General features: G+C 36.2%; 1 protein-coding gene across 2 annotated transcripts in view; it reads right to left on the minus strand.

Moving 5' to 3' along the window:
* Nucleotides 1-5,782: 5,782 nt before the first annotated feature.
* The window catches only part of dcun1d2b (DCN1, defective in cullin neddylation 1, domain containing 2b), a 128,992-nt gene continuing 113,800 nt past the window's right edge, over nucleotides 5,783-20,974 (minus strand). For both annotated transcript variants that reach the window (XM_039744656.1, XM_039744654.1), the window contains exon 7: nucleotides 5,783-6,393. In XM_039744656.1, the coding sequence (XP_039600590.1) occupies nucleotides 6,308-6,393 (86 nt within the window). In that variant the 3' untranslated portion in view covers nucleotides 5,783-6,307. The remainder of the gene's footprint in view (nucleotides 6,394-20,974) is intronic.

Here is a 20,974-nt window from a genome sequence, read left to right on the forward strand (position 1 = left end):
ATTAAGGCTGCACCTAAACCAGTGTCTTGAGGCTTCACACTGTAAAGTCAGGGCCTCCTCTGGACTGTAATATTTCAATACTGGTGTCTTGGCAATGCCAGTTTGTGCATTTCAGTCCATTTCCTGTTGTAGGTCAGCTGTTTCATTATCTTACTGCTGATAAATGATGACTTGGACAGGTAGTATACCGTGCCCATTAATCTCTGGACTCCTTTAAGGTCAATTGGCTATGGCATTTCCCAAATTGCCCGGACATTTTCGGGATCATCTCTCAGTCTTTCTGATATGAGTAAGTGTCCAAGTGTCTCAGTTCACGTTTCTCTGCATCTATTCATAAATACGTTTAGTTTTCTGTCGTGATCTAGGTTTGCCAATTCTAGTGTCTCATCTTCCCCTGTGAGGAGACATCATCAGCTATTACATATATTCCAGGAACATCCTCCAAAGCTTAACTGTATTTTCTCCGAAACACCCATGGTGCAGAGATAATACCCACTGACATCCTTAGCCTTCAATACTTTACAAAATAAAATGGAGGAGAGAAAGTAGTTAAATAACTGGACTTCTTCTCCAGCAGCACATGCCAGAAGCCATTTGCTGCATTGCAGACTAAGAACACTCTTACTCTTGAAAGGTCTGACAGAATGTCATCTATTGTTGGAAACAGAAAGTGATTTCTTTTTTTCTGTCAAGTGGCTTAGGGTCTATACATATTTTTTTTTTTTTACTATGATCAGACTACTTATCCAGTCAGTGCTCAGCTCTACAGGTGCAATTCTTCCTCTGCCCTGTAGGTTATTTAGCTAATCTTTAAACCATGACATCATTACAACATGAACTCTTCTTTTTGGAAATTTTGCAGGTTCAACTTTGGGATCGGCCTCAATTTGATATCACCATTACATATGTCAATCTCCCATAAACACTTCTGAAGAGCCCCATTTAATGTCTTCAGTTGTCCAATGATCCTTCGTTTCTCATTCTTCTGCCACAGTGCGATCCATTACCAGAATATTTTCATATTGTACTTAAAATTCATGGATTGTACGGTTTTACTGCCAAGATGCGGCATCTTGTAAAGGACTTTGAGCTACACCATTTGTATGAAATCGTTTGCTTGCATTTGTTTCATTCCCTGGCTTACTGCATGCACTTCTTCTACCATCAATCATTTCAATCATTTTACAGTTTGGTAGCTCTATAGACATTTGCCTAAAGTCAAATTATACTGTACATCCCCTCTGAGAGGCCTATCCCTCAGACTTGAATTAAATATTCCACAGACAATACAGTCAAGTATCGGTTTGTCTTTTTATTGTACCAAAATTGCATGTGCTGGCTAGCACATGAAGATCCATCACATATTTATCAATTGTTTCATCAAGCCTTTAATTTCTCCTGAAAAAACGGCACCTCTCTCCTGTTACATTAAATTGGGAGTTACAATGCTCGTCAAATGCTTTCACAAGTATGCTTACCATTTGCTGTGCCACTGCTGGAGTTGAAAGAATTTCACATAGCTCTCTATCGGTCTTACTGACAAGGTCATAAAACAGCTTCACTTTTATCTCCTTTGTTGTGCTGGACAATGTGAGGTCAATGTACAGTAAATTATTCCTTCCAAGAATTCTAAGACTTGACTAGGTAGGATTCTTGAATTGAGGCACAGGGTCAGCAGTGCTTTTAATCCAAGTGCACTATCCATCTTCACAATGCCTTACTTTTTGCTTTTGACAATTGCGTTATGTTAAAGGTGGGATCTCCTTGCTAGTCAGGTAATTCCACATAACATAGCAAAATATTAATATAATTCTAACTCTTTCAGCAGCAAATACCCAAGAATGCTATTGTAACAAATATTACTAAATACTTAATTATTTTTACTCTTTTTTTCCTGAAATTTGCTGCTCTTTCAATGGTTTGACTCTTGTAATATTAGCAGTAATAATCCTTTTAAAATTATTATTAAAACCAGCTTTACTTGTAATTTTAACAAAAGTTAAATGTTTACAGGTCTCTAAATGATATTTTTTAAAAGAAAGACCAAACACATTTTCATATTATTTTGACACCATTTTGACTTGAGGACTAAGTGCTATGTTTGGCGTTAAGTATAACATTCTCCCTACCTCAAATAAAACATGGTGGACACAACATTGTGTTATAAAAATACCTGAAGAACCTGGAGAAAAGCTGCATAACACATCCAAGCCTAGAATCAAACCTAGTGCACAAAAGGTGAAAGGCAGCATCACTGAACCAATGTGCTGCCATGATCCAATACAAAAAAGTAAATAAAACATTTTATTTGTACCTCTTATTTTTAAATGGCCACCCTTTAAAATACTCATGAAGTTAACTGGGTAGGAACTTACATTAGGCTGGATAATACAGAGTGTTAATTACAAAATAAATACTACATTTTACAAATAGGTTAATTGTACCAAAAAATGCAAAGACTAGAATATACTTTTGTTAAAAACATGCTTTAATGAACATTAAAAAAGATAGAAATCATTTTGAAACACCAGGAACATAACAATCTGTAGATGTATTTACAGCAGTAGTAATACTGATTTCAAGCAGAACTTCATTTTCTCAGTGTATTGTGCAGTCAGTAACCTAATGCAGGGCACTTTATAAAGTGTGTAGTAGTCTTGAGTTTCACAAAACATAAAATCGGTATCAAACCCTAAATATAAATGGAACAAGAGAACATAACACATGAAACAAGAGGTTGTAATACATTAAAATAATATGTTTCAGTGTACAACAAAAAAGAGTCTCAAACACGCCAAGCCAAATATCCAACAACCCAATTTTTAATAAAAACATCTATAAATTCTCAGTACTATTCATTTAAAAAACCAGCACACATAAATAAATAATAGAGTACCTATACTAATTAAAAAACTAACCTGCAAGCATTTTTCTTTTGTTTTTTGCATGTAAGAATGAAATATCACCTTCAACAATGTTCTGTAAGCTGTATTTCAAATATCAGTTTTTTACCATTATATTCTGGTAACACTTACTTATTAAATATTACAATCTGAAGCACTCTAAACAGTGTACCCCAGAATTCAAGAGACCTTCACGGTCTTTGTCTAATATACATGTATCATAGACCTTTTATTAGATCTCTACTATCCAAATGAAACTGTCAGAATGATATTCTCCAGAGCGCAGCTAATGTACTGTCAGATATTTGGAACCTGAACTTAAAAGTAGTTGCTGTACTATATATACACAAGGGTTGATCAAAAATTTTGAACCTGAACCTAAAAGGGTTATTCTACAGTGTGGACTTTGTAAAGGGCCGAATATTATTTCTTCTCTATTAAAATATGGGAATTACAGGTGTATAATATTAGTGGTTTATGGTGTATGTTTTTTGTTTTAGAACCAAAGCAGTATGGAATTTCCAACACTAGAGAACAATATGCATTTGGAGATTCATTCTCACCTAGGACTGGTCGCCTTTAGATGCCCTATCCAAGTGATGGACTGCATAATTTCAATGTGGTAGGACCTCTCTCAAAGATGTCCTAAAATCTGGCCTGGCCATCGACACTAACAACAATAGAAAATGTTGCCACAATGAAGCAACTCTTATGAAGAATCAAAGACCGACAGAGCATGAATTAGCAGATACCATAGGCATTAGTTACTGGTTAAATTAATCTGTTCTTTGTGAAAAATTAAACATGACCAAAACCTTTACATGACATGAGCGTCCAGAATGTTGATTTCTTTAAATAAATCATAACTAACACCAATGTTCCAGTCTTGACCTTATGATCTAGGACTGGAAGAAATTTAAGAAACACTTCATAAATGGGGATGAAATTTGTATATATCACTATGAACCAGAGCCCAACAATCGGACAATGGTGATACTCCATAATAAACAGGATAATGTGCACACTTTAGGTTAAGGGTATTGTTTATAAAGATTTGATGGCTTAAAAGACCCAGGACTCTCAATAAAAATGCTGATTTGCTTTGGTGAATGTAGCATTCAATCAAGAAAAAAGCAGTGAGGAAAGTGATAAACCATCACTGTTCTGTGTCACAACAATTTCCCCTTTAATAAAAGCATGTGCAACAAGGGCTTCTTTGCTAACCTATGGATTCAAAGAGATGCCACCCTCATCCTATTCTCCAGACCTGTGACTAGCGTCTGTAGCCCAGTTTTAAAGTGCTATATCCATGAAATGCGCTATGCCAATAAAGAAGATATCAACTCTTAACTTTTTTTTCCAACTAAATTTTAATTCATTTTCATCTAGCAACTTTACTTTCTTACTCATGAATTAAACAAGTACTGGTGCAAATAAATATGTAGCAGCAGTCACTAACAGTGAGTAACAGTATTCTCCAGTATGGACTCTGTGATCATTTTCAATCATTTGTTCTTTTGTATGCCTGTGTCATTGAATGTAACCAGCATTGTGCATTCACACAATAACCTGTTACAGGTAAGCAAAACTATCAGCAGATGGCCATTTACCTGAACAGTAGACACTCCTACTTGTCATTCCCAGAGTCCTTAGCATATGTCCCAACCATGTTGACTTAGGGAGTATGGCAATTGGGAAGGGGATGTGATACTCTGAGTGATACCTCAACAAAGACAAGAAGACTCTGCCAAGGAATAGTTGTGGGTTTTTGTACCGTCATTATGACTTTCCAACTCCATGAGGTAATGTATGTTTTATCAAAAACTGTAGAATGCTGAAGCATAAGGTGTACATACTTCAACTATATATACACCAGTGGTTCATTTTAGTTTTTTCTTATTTTGTGATTTTAAGCATGATAATAATGCTTCACTGTCATATTAAGTTTAATACATTTTTCTGAGTAATAAGTAATAAAACTTTATGCATTTTTGTAAATTTTTCCATTAATGGACATTCTCAGTGCAAGCTCCGACTTGTATATAAAATCAGGTGATGAATGTCCAGAGGAATAGAACTCATTTGTAACCTGAGGCCCACTTGTATGTATGTGTGTATATATACATTTTTTTAATTCAAACACCCACTACTAGATATTTATACATACTAGGTTTGTAATTAGTGTATAGAATGCTGCGCTAACAGGGGAAAGAGCACTAAATAAACCTAAATTAAAACTGAAATTGAAACTACTGGTTGGAGCTTCATATTTCACTTTGGGTTGTGTTGTGAACACTAAAATGAAAGCTTTGTGCAAATATTGCTGGCCTACAAACTAACTTTAATGTTAAAACAGCAGCCTAAGAAATCAATAAAAAAATATTATTTCCATTAAGTACCAAACCATGCCTCATCCTTATTAAATTTTACTATAATTTCCTTTCAAAGACAAGTAGATAAATAAAAATGATAAATGTCACATACACAACAATGCTAAGCAGACACATCATTACTGATCTACTAGCATTTGAAAAACAGGGGTTTGGAGAATAAAACACTTACCTGAGATTTGCTTTACATGACAATACAATACATAAAGAGCAAATCAGACACTTAATTAGCCCTGGTTTTCAATACTAGCATTTTAGACTTAAACTTGAGTTTTGGTGCTGATATAAATGACAACATAAGAAACATAATTTAGCACATACCTCACTATTATTTTGATAAGGGCTTCCTTTGGTTTGCTCTGTTAATTTAACAATGCACACATTTTTCCATTATTTTAATAACATATTCTATTTAGTAAACTTACCACACCACTCTGGCTATGTTGGTTGGCATTTACAATAATATAATTTGAAAAAGCATACTACATACAGATTTCATTGATTGTTTAATTTACACCACAAATACTTTTTTATGTATAAGTACAGTATATTACAATTGTAAATGGGCAAGTGCTGGTGGTCACCTGGTCATGAACTGATTGACATGCTGCATTATTCAACTGTCGCTTCTTTCTTCATTTGAATACTCTTGCTCTGGATAATAAAGTGGTTCTGTAGATCACAATGTTCAAAAATATAAAAACATGCAGATTTCATATTCTATATCATACAGCCATTAAAAGTCTAAAGCTGGGTTTTCTTTTTTGCCAACCAAAATGGTCACCTGATCTTTTCTGTCACTTTGAAAGCAGCTGCTTTGAGTTGTTACTCGTTATCCTGGGCAAGAAACGCAACAAATGTAGCAATATGCCACAACAGCACAGTTCAAGAACAGTGAGTGCATAGTCACTAGCCAAGAATGGCTTAATTCTTTCATATCTTTCTTTCATTTGTATTTAATACCACTTGCATTGCACACATTGCAATATTCATGTCTTTTTTCACAAAAAAGGCTTAAAATGATACAGTCTTCCTCTTGGATCCTGTGACTACTGGCCGTGCATATTCTACAAAGTCATCTATAAGAACAGGCCATGCTCCTGAAAAAGACAACACACAACCAGTTATTTAGATTACAATATTTAAAAAATGAAGTAGAAGGCAGATCAAAATAAAAGAACCTTCCACTAATTACTGCATTAACAAAACAATACATGGTATTTACTCATTTAAAAAAAAAAAAATATGGCTCAGGGTAGTCTTTTAAGAAGCCAAAATTGATGGCATAGAACTGAAAAAAAAATTGTTTTGCTTAAAAAGATAAAAAAAAAAGAGATGCTTCAACAACTAGAGGAGACACTGGCAATATACCAAAGGCAGTAAATCCTTGTTCACTTAATTCATACAGCAAGTGTTTGCAAATGGCACGGCTTGGTTTCTGGCAGTTAAGATTAGAATAACAAGACGATTATCAAGATTTCTATTTCTGTCTAACAGCCAATAAGTCTGGGGAAAAAAATCAGAGTTATCACTTGCACATTCCATTTTACTAATTAGGATAATACATCTACTGGTTTTATATCTTCATCCATTTCAGCAGCAACCAATAAAGTCATGAATGCATTTTACCAGAATTCTGCAGATCAAAGTGAACTAATAATATAATTTCACTTTCATAAATTAACTATTGTAGAGTTCTATTTAAGCACGTAAGCTATACACTGTTTGAAAAACCCCAGTTCTACAGCTGTAAATGAAAGGCATAAGGAATCTGTTACTGTAGTTTTAACATAATTTGCATGACTGTATTGTTTTTTTTTGTGTTGACCTGTGTTGTGCAAAATCAATTAAGTCAAACTATTCATATATGCAAAGAGCATGATTTAAAAACAAAATTTGGTCTCGTCCGATGCGAGAGATGGACGTCTGAAGTGGAGCTCCGCTAGCAGTGGTGCTATTTTTCATATTATTTGCTTATTATTCTGAGATATCCTGTATTTATTCAACCCGAGAGGGACCGCTACAGTATATGTAAACACATATAAACATGGCCAACAAGAAGGGGGGTCCGAAAGAATCGAAGACTAAAGCTACATCCAAGCTGCGATCAGCAAGCCCTAGTTCGAGATACGGCCTCTCAGAGACAGACCTGGATCAGATGGGCGAAAGTACAGACTCCTCGGGACCACGGTCCGCTACATCGTCGCCGGCTGAGAGCGAAAAGGGGAGCGAAGGTGCGATCGTGAGTGCAGATGTGGATAGCTCGCCGATTGGAGAGGATTACCTGAAACTGGAAAAGGCCGGGAGGTCCGCGGCTTCAGTTACGCAATCACGCGGGACTGGAGCAGCGGGACACCGCTTCAGCAGAGTCTGCTGCTTCATCTACGGTACAAGAAGGCACATTTGAGCTATCTGAACTGAAAGTGTTGCTCGCTGACCTCAGGCAAGATATAAAGAAAAGCGAGAAGGCTAATGAGAAAGCAACGGCAAAGGCACATGAGAGACTGAAACAGGAGATGAAACAGGCCAATGAATGTCTGCGACAGGAAATCCAACAGGCAAATGAAAGGCTTCGTCAAGAGGTACAGCTTGAACTTCGACAGGTGCTGGGTAAAATTGAAGAGCGCATTGAGAAAAACTCGCTAAACTGAGCACGCTTGCTGATCGATTGGAGCATCTTAGTGAGACATTCACGAATCGGATCGAAATAGCCGAACATCTAGCTGCCAGTGCCGAGGAAAGAGCAGTAAATGTCAGTTCGAATGTAAAAACTCGGAGAAAAACTTGGAGACAGACTGGCTGCTTTAGAAGATGGGAATAGAAGGTATAATGTCAGAATTGAAGGCTTGCCGGAGAATCGAAAGTTTAAACCCGTGAAATTCGCAACTGAACTTTTTCTAAAATAATCGGGGCGACTTTAAAGCAGAATCTGAGATAGCAGCGGCTTTACACGCTGATCAAACACCGTCAGACCCGACCAAGATCTTTTATAGTCCGTTTTGAACGATTATCATTTAAGTTAGAGGTGATGGAACTCCTCAGGAAAAAAAAGGAAGATATTAAATATGAAGATTGCCAATTCGTCTTCCCTGACTTCTCTCCAGCAACAGCTATCAAACGCGCCGCCTTCTATAATATTAAACAGCGGCTACGGCAAGCCAATGTCAAATACGGCCTCCTGTATCCGCAAAACTGAAAGTGGAATGGCAGGGCATTTCTATGTTTTCGCTAGCAAGGAGGAGGCAGAAAATGAGTTAAGAAAGCTGATCCCGGACTATTCTGATACATAATTGTGAGTCATGGCGGTAAATGATAAAGCTAGGATTAATAATCTACTGTCTGATCTATTTGTTTTTAAAATACGGGTTTTTTATCAGCATATATTCTCATATTCTTATATTATTATTACTTACTTATTACTTATCATTACTTAGTATTACTAGGGCTAAATGTTTGTGTTTTATTGTGCTTAATTACGTTTTCCTCCTTTTTTTTTTTTTTCTTTTCTAATTATTTCATGTGTACCCTAAATGAGACTGTTCAATATCATACCCTTGGTTTGCTGTTATTGCTATTACTGCATTAAGACTTGTTATGCTTGTTTTGGACACATCTTTAACACCATCACCTGGGTTTATTATCTGGGGATATCATCTTAATGCACTAAAATTGATGAAGATTATATGTATGTATGTATATATATATATATGTATATGTGTATATGTATATATATATATATATATTAAGTGCAAAATTCTTTTTTTTTTTTTTTTCTTTTTCCTCTTTTAAAGACTATATTGGTAACAGATATCTCTATCTTTTAACCTTAAAGCGCCACTGCATGGGGGCTTGATGTGCTTTGGGCGTGCTCTGTCTCTGGGTATGTCAGAGGACTGGGACTGCATGAAGTGGGTTTTAGCCTCACCTGGGGAGGCAAAAAGGGAGGGTGGGGGTTAAGGGGAAGAGAAAGAGAGCAGGCTTGATCTATATCTAATCTATCATCTCAATCTTTATAATTATAACTATCAACGTAATAATAAGCTGCATGGCAACAACTCTTGGGGAATAGGAAATTAAGACCTAAACTATTTCACTTCCAGTTAAGACTATAATATGACACCAAAACTCAGAATCAGTGTCTCCATGATGGGACAGTTAACCGTAAGCTGGAATGTTAAAGGCCTGAATCACGAATTAAAGAGAAAGAAAGTACTTTCTCACCTAACAGGTCTAAATGCTAAAATAGTATTTTTACAGGAAACCCACTTACTAAGTAAGGATCAGTTCCGGCTGCAAAAGACTGGACTGGCCAAATGTTCCATTCTAGTTTTACAAAGAAAACTAGAGGGGTGGGAATTCTCATACATAGAACAGTACCATTTGTAGCATCAGATGTAGTATTGGATCCTGAAGGGAGATATGTGATGGTCATGGGAGACTTATCTAACTGTAAAATGATTTTGATAAATGTTTATGCACCTAATGTTGATGATAAGGAATTTATACAAAATTTATTTGCATCCATTCCCAATCTGAACACTCATAAACTTATAATGGCTGGGGACTTTAATTGTGTTCTAAATCCACTTTTAGATAAGACTTCCTCCACAGGGGAACGCAACTAACACCGCAAAGATAATTACAAAGTTTATAACTGATCACAACTTATCAGATCCCTGGAGGTTTTAAACCCAAATTCAAGAACATATTCTTTCTACTCACCAGTACATCATTGCTACTCAAGGATTGATTACTTCTTTATAGATAATAACTTCTTGCCTAAGATTAAATCTTGTAAATACGATGCTATTGTTATTTCAGACCATGCTCCGATGATCTTGGAGCTGAAATTACTAAGCCCCATACACTCACCCCGCAGATGGCGTCTCAATCCGCTTCTATTAGCTGACGAGAATTGTACTGAATTTATATCCAAACAAATTGAATTCTTTCTAGAGACAAATACATCCCCTGAGATCTCTGCAGGAACACTCTGGGAAACTCTTAAGGCCTTCTTAAGAGGACAGATTATCTCATATCTTTCCCACAGAAATAAATCCGAGCGAAGAAAGTAGCAGAGATAAAAACGAAATTACTAAAATAGATGAAGAACATGCCAGACTACCAAGCGAGACTCTACATAAGAGGAGGCAGGCTCTACATTCAGAATTAAACCTCTTGACAACTAAAGAAACCGAACAACTAATTTACAAATCCAGACATCATTATTATGAACATGGAGAGAAAGCTAATAAGCTTTTAGCGCAACAAATTCACAAGCAAGAAGTGCGCAACGCAATCTCGGTAATTACTAACACGAATGGAGATAAAATCATCGAACACAAAAATATAATGTGCACTTTTAGAGACTACTATAAATCCCTATATACTACTGAGTTTAAAGAAGACAATATACAATCTAATGCATTTCTGGATAAATTACAGATACCACAAATTGACGCTATTAGTGTGGAGGAGCTCGATAAACCTCTGTCATTATCAGAATTACTGGATGCTATAAAGTCACTCCAAGGTGGAAAAGCAGCAGGCCCTGATGGCTACCCTGCAGAGTTTTACAAGAAATTCTCCGCTCAGCTAGCTCCCCTCCTATTAGCAACATTTACAGAAGCCAGAGATAACCAATCTCTTCCACAAACCTTTCGCCAAGCACTAATCACTGTCTTTCCAAAACAAAATAAGGACTTATTACAATGTGCATCATACAGACCAATTTCACTTCTGAATAACGACGTTAAAATACTCTCTAAAATCATAGCTAGAAGGATGGAGAAAGTGCTCCCTCAATAATATCACAAGACCAAACTGGATTTATTAGGGGCCGACACTTATCTTCAAATCTTCGACGCCTGTTTAATGTAATATACTCACCAACTAAATCAAACACCCCAGAAATATTATTATCATTGGATGCAGAAAAGCATTCGACATGATTGAATGGAAATACCTTTTACTATTTTGGAGAAGTTTGGGTTTGGCCCGAACATTTGTGCATGGATTAAATTACTGTATACTAACCCAGAAGCTTCAGTTTGCATCAATAACATTTGCTCAGACTACTTTAAACTAGAACGTGGCACAAGACAAGGATGCCCTTTGTCACCACTGCTGTTTGCAATTGCCATTGAACCACTGGCAATACATTGTCGAAATACTGATCAGATAAAGGGGATTAGCAGAGAAGGACTGGAACAGAAAATCTCATTATATGCAGATGACATGGTACTGTATATATCGGACCAGAAAATTCTGTGCCTGCAGTCTTAGCAGCACTCACAGAATTTCAAAAGCTCTCTGGTCTCAGAATTAATCTGAATAAAAGTGTACTCTTTCCGGTGAATTCGCAAGCATATAATATTAGATTAGACACCCTTCCTTTTATCATTGCAGAACAGTTTAAATACCTCGGGTAAACATCACAAGTAAACATAAAGCTCTTTATCAAAAAATTTCGTCGTCTGTATGGAAAAAATTAAACAAGACTTGCATAGATGGTCAACCCTTCATCTCACACTAGCTGGAAGAATTAACACTGTTAAGATGAATATTCTTCCTAAGCTCCTTTTTATTTCAAAACATACCAATATACATTAATAAATCGTTCTTTAAGCAATTAGATTCAACAATAACCTCATTTATTTGGAATTCTAAACATCCACGCATCAAAAGAGCGACCCTACAAAGACAAAAGGCAGAAGGCGGCATGGCTCTACCTAACTTCCAGTTTTATTACTGGGCGCAAATATACAGTCGATAAGAACCTGGACACAAATAGAAGAACATACACAGGCATGGACCGCAATAGAAGTAAAATCCTGCAGTACTTCTTTGTATTCCTTGCTTTGTGCTCCAATAAACACACGTTATCGGCAATACACTAATAACCCAATTGTGCTCCACTCACTTAGAATCTGGAACCAATGTAGAAAGCATTTTAAGACGGAGAAGCTTCTTTCTGTGGCACCCTGCAAAAGAACCACCTCTTTCAACCCTCACAAACATATGCAGTTTTAATATCTGGAAAAATTTGGAATTAACTTGCTTAGAGACCTTTATATAGACAACGTCTTTGCATCCTATGAACAATTACGTTCCAAATTTAACATTCCAGCTACAAATTTCTTTCACTATCTTCAAATCAGGAACTTTGTTAAACAGAACCTTCCAGATTTTCCTCATCTTGCACCCTCATCCACGCTGGAAAAATTATTGCTCAATTTCAAGGAGTTAGACTCCATCTCTACAATATATAAAATCCTTTTACAATCCCTTCCTTTCAAAGATCCAAGAGGACACTGGGAAAATGACCTCTCAATTAATATATCAGAAAAGGAGTGGAAAGTAGCAATGCAGAGAATTCACTCAAGCTCCATATGCGCAAAGCATACAATTATACAACTCAAAATTATATATCGAGCACATCTGTCTCGACTAAAACTCTCCAAAATGTTTCCAGGGCATGATCCAACCTGCGAACGTTGCAACCAAGCCCCAGCCTCACTAGGTCACATGTTCTGGGCCTGCTCCAAATTAACATTATTCTGGACAAAAATTTTTAATTACCTCTCAGACAGTCTTGGACTCACAATCCCTCCTAACCCATTAACAGCTGTGTTTGGGGTTCTTCCAGAGGGTCTTAAAGTGGAGAAAGACAAACAAACTGTGATTGCATTCACTACACTGTTGGCACGCAGACTTATTCTGATAAACTGGAAGAACCCAAACTCTCCTCTTTTAAGTCAGTGGGAAACTGATGTGTTATATTATTTAAAATTGGAAAAAATCAAATACTCAGTTAGAGGATCTGTGCAGACTTTTTTCAAAACATGGCAGGATCTAATCAGTAATATTTTGAAATGATTTTATAAAGCACAGAGAATTTGTTGATTTAGGTATTTTTAAAAGCCTTAAATTTTACACCGTTTGGCTTGCTCTCTCTCTCAAGGGTAGGGATCGATCTGTTCTTAGCATAATTTTTTTTTGTAAAACTTGATTGCTATGTATTGATTGTAATAAAATTAATAAATAAAAAAAAAAAAAAAAAAAATAAAAACAAAATGATCATGTATCATGCATTTATATACATGCAGATAAAAAATAAAAATGATAAATTTACAAAAATGTTTTATTAAATGGCAAAAGCATTCCTGATATGCTATTTAATCATGTACATTTTAAACAATCTGAAAAATATTTCTAGTCTAAAATGATTTTTAACCCAAGTTCCAATTCTTTTTTGTGTGTGAAATATATTCCGACTTGCATGGGTAACGACTAGTTTGCATGCTTACATCAAAACATCCTGTCACATCCTACCAATCTCTGCCATACCCAATGCCTTAATCTACAGCCTAAAGTCTTTTCAGTATCAGTACAGTACCATATTAATATTTATTTATTTAATCAGCCAATTCCAATCTTTACCTCAATAAAGGAAAATATTGTTTAGAAGATTAAAGCCACACAAATACATATTCATAGACATTTTTCAATTTTCATATTCTAACAACTTGAAAATAAAAAATATTGTATGTCATATGTATGATTAACATTATAAAACATGGTTATTAAAGTAATATTTTAATGTTGTGCTTTCATGTACATGTATTATTTTAGGAAACTGATCACATTTACTTCAATAATGGAAAGTTCATAGTAAATATATCTTAATTTACAATAAAAAAAAAATCAAGAAAATGAAATTATGATTTTCTTTCCAGTGAAGAAACACCCTGCATGGTTATTTATTGAACATATTTTAAATACTGGCAGCAAGACATCACAGTGGTTTGTGATACTGCCTCCAGAGGCCCAGATTCAATTTAATCCAAACTAGTCACTATCTGTGTTACAAGTGCTAGTTCTCTGAATCTAAGGGCTTACTCCCTTCATCCCATGTGTGAGGATTAAGAGGCATCTGTAAAGTGGTCTCATATGTTAGTGCAAGAATACACATAAGTGTCTCCTGTGACATACCGGTGGTTCATTTAGAATTGGCTTGCAGTTTTACAGATGTCTGTAAGGGGGGGTTCTGCAATTTCCCACCACATTCTAAAAATGTGTAGTTAATTTGTATGAAAACGTGCTATATAAACAAATGTTAATGTTGTTGTAGGCATTTTAAACGAAAACTCTAAATAGGCATAATAATGAATTTTATAATGGTGTACTACAAATGACTGGTATCTGGTTTCTTTCTGCATGTTTGTACTAGGACAGGCTTTCAGTTCCCACTGAATTAAAAGAAGGTTGTAAAAGCAACTTGTCACAACTTATCAAATTCTTTTTAGTTTCAACTTCATATTAAGTATTAATGCTAGTAATAGTGAAACTGTACTATATCAAAAAAAATCAGAGCACTTAAAATAATTTTTCAATTCTTTTCATCCTCTTAATTGTAAACAATATATTTAATAATTTATTAGGATTGTATTTTATCTTTCACTTTCATTTAGCTTAACAAAAAGTGTGTTTCTTAGTTACTATTGATTCAAAATTTATGTCTGTTAGTCGTGTTATATAGTCAATATTAAATACAACTCACATGACTCTTTGATATTATGAATAGTTAGTAATTTTTATATTACTATTGCCAGGAAATATTATTGTTATTTATTTATACAAGACATATTTAGCTTGTTATTAAATGAAGATTTTGCAGATTTTGTTTGTTTTCCTCAAGCCCAATTATTTTTTGTTTTCTCTGTACTCCTGACCTTACCTTTTTCTTTGTTAAATACTGTATAACATTATTACCTAATTTTGTTTGTTTATGTTTTATATTAACTTCCATTGATTTAACTTTGTAAAGCACTTTGAGCTTCATTGTTTATATGAAAACACGCTATATAAATAATTATTATTGTTGCTGTTATTGAAGAATGTTAATTTAAAGGAAAACATTGCACTATAGGACATGTAATAGAAAAGAACAGGCTGGGCCATAATATGCATGGAATTTTAACATCCATCCATCCATTCTCTAACCCGCTAAATCCAAACACTGGGTCACGGGGGTCTGCTGGAGCCAATCCCAGCCAACACAGGGCACAAGGCAGGAACCAATCCTGGGCAGGGTGCCAACCCACCGCAGGACACACACAAACACACCCAGCACACACTAGCCAATCCACCTAACCTGCATGCCTTTGGATTGTGGGAGGAAACCGGAGCGCCCGGAGGAAACCCATGCAGACACGGGAGAACATGCAAACTCCACGCAGGGAGGACCCGGGAAGCGAACCCAGGTCTCCTAACTGCGAGGCAGCAGTGCTACCACTGCGCCACCCGGAATTTTAACATGCTGGTGAAAATTAGATGCTTGTAGCAACAGTAAAATATGCCATTACCTGACTGGCTGATTCTGGGACTATGGACTGTAACTATAAAATACCATAGAACACTGACATATGCAAAGTAAAATCACAGATATTCAGCTTTAGATGCAGAACATAAAAAGAAGGACATTAATAGAAAAACGTAAATTAACACAGCATACAGTAACAGGCTATTTTCATATATGGCTCAAGAGGGAAGCATTGTACTGTCAATCCATCTCAGGTCTTTGCTCTGTGCAGTGGTGAAAGAAGGTGACGGTTGCTACTACTTAAAAATTCAGAATAATCTGTACAAATCAAGCTTGCAAACTGTGTAGAGTTTTGTTGTTTTCTTTGTGTCTATGCAGAGGTTTTCTTCCACCACTTGCTAAAGACATGCAGGTTATGCTAATTGTTAAAGTCAAATAAGGATATGTGCAAAAGTGTGATGTGAGATGGATTAACCCCTTATCTAAAGCTGGCTCCTGTTTTGAGGCCAGTTCTCCCTAAGCTTTGGTGGAGTAAACAGGTTTGTAAAAAATAATAAATACACACAGTTTAGAAAGAAGTATACAGTTTTAAATGCTGCTTATTGAACATTCACTTTCTTGGAAGTAAATCTGTTTTGGTAAATTATACTAGCCGAAGCCCGCCATAGCATATGGCGATGTAAGAATAGGAACGGAAAACGGTGAGAAAGGAATTCAGTATAACAAAGGCTTAGGAAACCACCGTCGCAGTATAACGAAAATAGCAAGGCGCGAAACCAATGCCAATGGTCGAGAGAGTACCTTCCTGTAGCAGGCTATGGAAAACATAGATAGATAGACGCCGCATTCACTGTGTTGCCCAGTCAACACGATAAGTCAGCGTGTCCGCCCTATTGTGAGTGGTAATAGTGCCATTTAAACTAATACAGGTAGACGTGGAAACCGGGTTTTCTGATGAAAAAACAATAACATTTTAAACAGTATCGTTTACATACAACAGATTTTGACGAATTGTTTACATGCAATTATTTATATCCTTTTATACACTAATAATGGCAATTATTAAATAATAATAATAATTACTATTATTAAATAATTTCCCCGTATAAGTAACATTTCTCGGACTGCTTTCTTCCATCTCCGAAACATTTCTAGACTTCGTCCTGTTCTTACGCAACACAGTACAAAAGTATCGGTTAATGCCCGAGTCACCTCACATATAGATTACTGTAATGGTATTCTATCTGTCATCCCACAAAAACATATCCATCGCTTACAATTTATTCAAAATTCTGCTGCCAGAATAATAACCTGCTGTTCTAAATCCACTGAACATACTACACTTATTCTCTCTCAACTTCACTGGCTCATTGTTAACTACAAAATAGAATACTAAATACTGCTTTTAACATTTAAAGCTCTCCACAACCTTACTGATCTCCTACAGACTGACACTCGTCTCGCTCACTCTGATTCTCATCTGCAGCTGTACTTTCTGTACCACACACCAAACTCTATGCTATGGGAGCTCGAGCGTCTCTCATCGTGCTCCTCAACTCGGGAATTCTCTTCTCTCTCTATACATTAGCTCGATTCAATAACACATTTTAAAACTACCTTCAAAACTTATCTTTTCAAACTGGCATACCAATTGTGAATTTTGCACTGTTACTGCCAGTTATCTTTGTTTGTTTGCTAATTATTGCTGTTTGATCGAGAGCGACTGTGGACACGGAAGTAGGATTAGGGATGGCGGGCGGGGCTCTGTCGTGCGTATCCCATGGTCTTAGAGTTGGTGGGCGGGGCTCTGTAAGTTGGCGGGTGTGGCTCTCTGCCTTGTATGCCCTTAGTTAGAGTTGGCGGGCGGGCTTTGGCGGGCGTGGCTATCTGTCCTGTGTGCGCTCTCTGTCTTGCTTGCCCTTAGTTAGAGTTGGTGGGCGGGGCTCTGTCGAGCGTATCTCATGGTCTTAGAGTTGGTGGGCGGGACTCTGTGAGTTGGTGGGCGGGACTCTGTGAGTTGGCGGGCGGGGCTCTCTGTCTTGCGTGCCCTTAGTGAATTATATATATAGATTAAGTACAAAATCTGATCTTTGTTTTCTCACTGAAACCTGGCTTAGCAAATCTGACACTGCTCCCCTAGCTGAGGTATCACCAGATGGATACACATTCCTTCATAAATCTAGAGATTCTGGTCGAGGAGGAGGCTTTGGAATAATTCATTGTAACAATATGCAAATCACTTCTAAAAATTTGCACGACTTCACATCCTTTGAGGCATTCATTTTAAATATTAAAACAGATTCCAACACAACTGAGGTGCTGGTCTACAGACCACCAGGGCCATATTGATTTGGAAACTGACACTTTTAGCAAATGCTTTACTTGTCAGATTTTGTTAGATTGTCAAAGGTCCAAATCATAATTATAACCACAAATTATATTTAATTATAACTTACAAAGTTGAAATTCAAAATTAAAATATTATTCCATTTAATGAAGTTATTTCCAATTACTACGTTTGATTTGCTTCTTTCCTTACCAATACACTCACAGATTAAAACAAAGACAGTGGGACATCTTGACTGTAATTCTGCTTCAATATATATAGATACTTTGAGTAACTCAAGTTTAATTGTGGAAAACCATTTAGATGAGTTAATGTCAAATGTAAACATGGAAAACAATTTAGATCAGCTAACATCACATTATAGTATATGACCTTGAGAGATGGTCTGGACACAGTGGCTCTCCTTAAAACAAAAGTGATCAAAACACATTGAAACTCTCCCTGGTTTAATGAAAATACTCAAGCTCTTAAATTAGAGTGTCAAAAACTGGAACGGAGAAGGAGAACAAAGCTGCACGTCTTTCAAATTGCATGGACATAGAGTGTTAAAAAAATATAAAAAAGCTCTCTTTAAAGCTTGCTCAGATTACTATTCTAAAATAATAGATGGTAATAATAAAAATCCTCAGGTATTGTTTAGAACAGTGGCTAATTTAACAAAAGGAAATTCAGATCTACAGTGCAAATACCAACAGATATTAGCAGTACAGACTTTATGAACTTCTTAAACGAGAAAATTAAAAATATAAGATCCCAGATCCTAGCATTACAGTGCAAACCACATACTAGCTTGGTAGACCCTGTCTCACCTTGCATTCAACACTATACATTTTAATCCTGTAACTGAGCAGGAAGTCTTGACTTTAATTTCTAAAATGAAACCTAATACTTTTTCCCTAGATCAGGCGCCAGCAAAGCTAGTAAAAAGTGCAATGGATGTTCTTGCAGTGCCTATTGTTAACATTATTAATAATTCATTATTGCACGGAACAGTACCTGATGCACTAAAAGTGTCACTCATTAAACTATTACTTAAAAAGTCAGACCTAGACCCATTAATACTTAATAACTATAGACCCATTTCAAATTTACCCTTTCTCTCTAAAATGCTTGAAAATGTAGTCACCAATCAGCTTCAGTCACACCTTATGCATCACAACTTATTTGAGAAATTCCAGTCTGATTTCCGTACTGGTCATAGTACAGAAATGGCACTAATGTGTGTTATAAACAACATTCTGATATCCTCTGATGAAGGGACCCCCAGTATAATTATGTTGTTAGACTTTAGCGCAGCATTTGACACCATTGACCATTCTATGTTACTGCATAGGCTGGAAAATGATGTTGGGCTTACAGGCACCTTCCTTGGCTTGTTTAGTTCTTATTCATCAAATCGATTCCAGCATGTACAGAAATGTGCTGACAGCACTCCATCATTATACACAGAACTGATATATGGTGTCCTGCAGGGTCCAGTACTAAGACCTTTACTGTTTTCACTTTACATGCTTCCACTGGGATCAAACATTAGAAAACATTATGTTAATTTTCGCTCGTACGCAGATGACACCCAGCTATACCTTTCTTTTGGACCAAATGATGTTTCTCCAATGTTGTCCTTAATTAGTTGTGTTAGTGAATTAAAGGAGTGGCTAGATGAGAACTAATTGTCTTTAAACATTGATAAAACAGAAATGTTAATTATTGGAGGAAATGATGCTGATCGCAACAGTATTTTGTCTTCATTTAACTCAGTTGGAATCACCATTAATTTTACTTAATCAGGCCTCAATCTAGGGAGTTATTTTTGACTCTAGCATGTCATTTAAAGCACACATTACAAAGTTGTCTAAATCATGCTTCTTACATCTTAAAAATGTTGGGAAATTAAGGTGTTTTCTAAATAAGCAAAAATCTGAGAAATTAATTCATGCATTTATTTCTAGTAGGATTGACTACTGCAATGTGGTGTTTACTGGATGTTCAAACTGTTCTTTATACAGCTTCCAGTTAATCCAAAATGTTGCTGCAAGAATTATTACAAGAACAAGAAAGTACGAACACATAACTCCAGTTCTTAAATCCTTACACTGGCTCCCGGTTAAGTTTAGGGCAGATTTCAAAACCCTCCTTTTAACATATGAAGCCTTAAATGGCCAAGGTCCGGCTTACTTGTCTGAACTTATGATGACTTAAAAACCAGAACGTACATTAAGATCTCAAGATGTCGGTCTGTTTATGTTTCCAAGGATTAATAAAATAACAGTGGGAGGTTGAGCTTTTAGTTACAGGGCTCCTAAACTGTGGAATGGTCTGCCTCCTACTATAAGAGATGCCCCTTCGGTCTCAGCTTTCAAATCCCAGAAATTAAATTCATTTGTAACCTGAGGTCCAAGCATTATGTATTTTGCTAATACTGTATTTAGATTAACAGACATTTTTGGAGCAAGTTCCAATTTACATACAAAACTATATTACACACATCGGGCAGAAATGAAACTTGTTCATATACTGACGGACACCTCTACATGCTAAATTTTTACCTACTAGACATTAAGCCTGTTACAATAATGGGAGCTAGAACAGTAGTGCATAAACATTAGTGGCAACAGTCTATATTAAATGGCAAGGGACCTTGTATGCGGCTGTAATATGTGTCACTGTATTGTGTGCCTTTAAATTTTCTCTCTCAGTAATACTGGTTTGTATTTCAGTAAAATGCCTGTAATTTTGTTTGACAGTAATACAGTGGAACTTCGGTTCACGAACATAATTCGTTCCAAAACTCTGGTTGTAACCCGATTTGGTTGTGAACCAAAGTAATTTCCCCCATAGGATTGTATGTACAGTAATCCCTCCTCGATCGCAGGGGTTGCGTTCCAGACCCCCCCGCGATAGGTGAAAATCCGCGAAGTAGAAACCATATGTTTGTATGGTTATTTTCATATATTTTAAGCCCTTATAAACTCTCCCACCCTGTTAACATTATTAGAGCCCTCTAGACATG

This window comes from Polypterus senegalus, chromosome 2 (genome assembly GCF_016835505.1).
Source record: "Polypterus senegalus isolate Bchr_013 chromosome 2, ASM1683550v1, whole genome shotgun sequence".
Lineage (NCBI taxonomy): Eukaryota > Metazoa > Chordata > Cladistia > Polypteriformes > Polypteridae > Polypterus > Polypterus senegalus.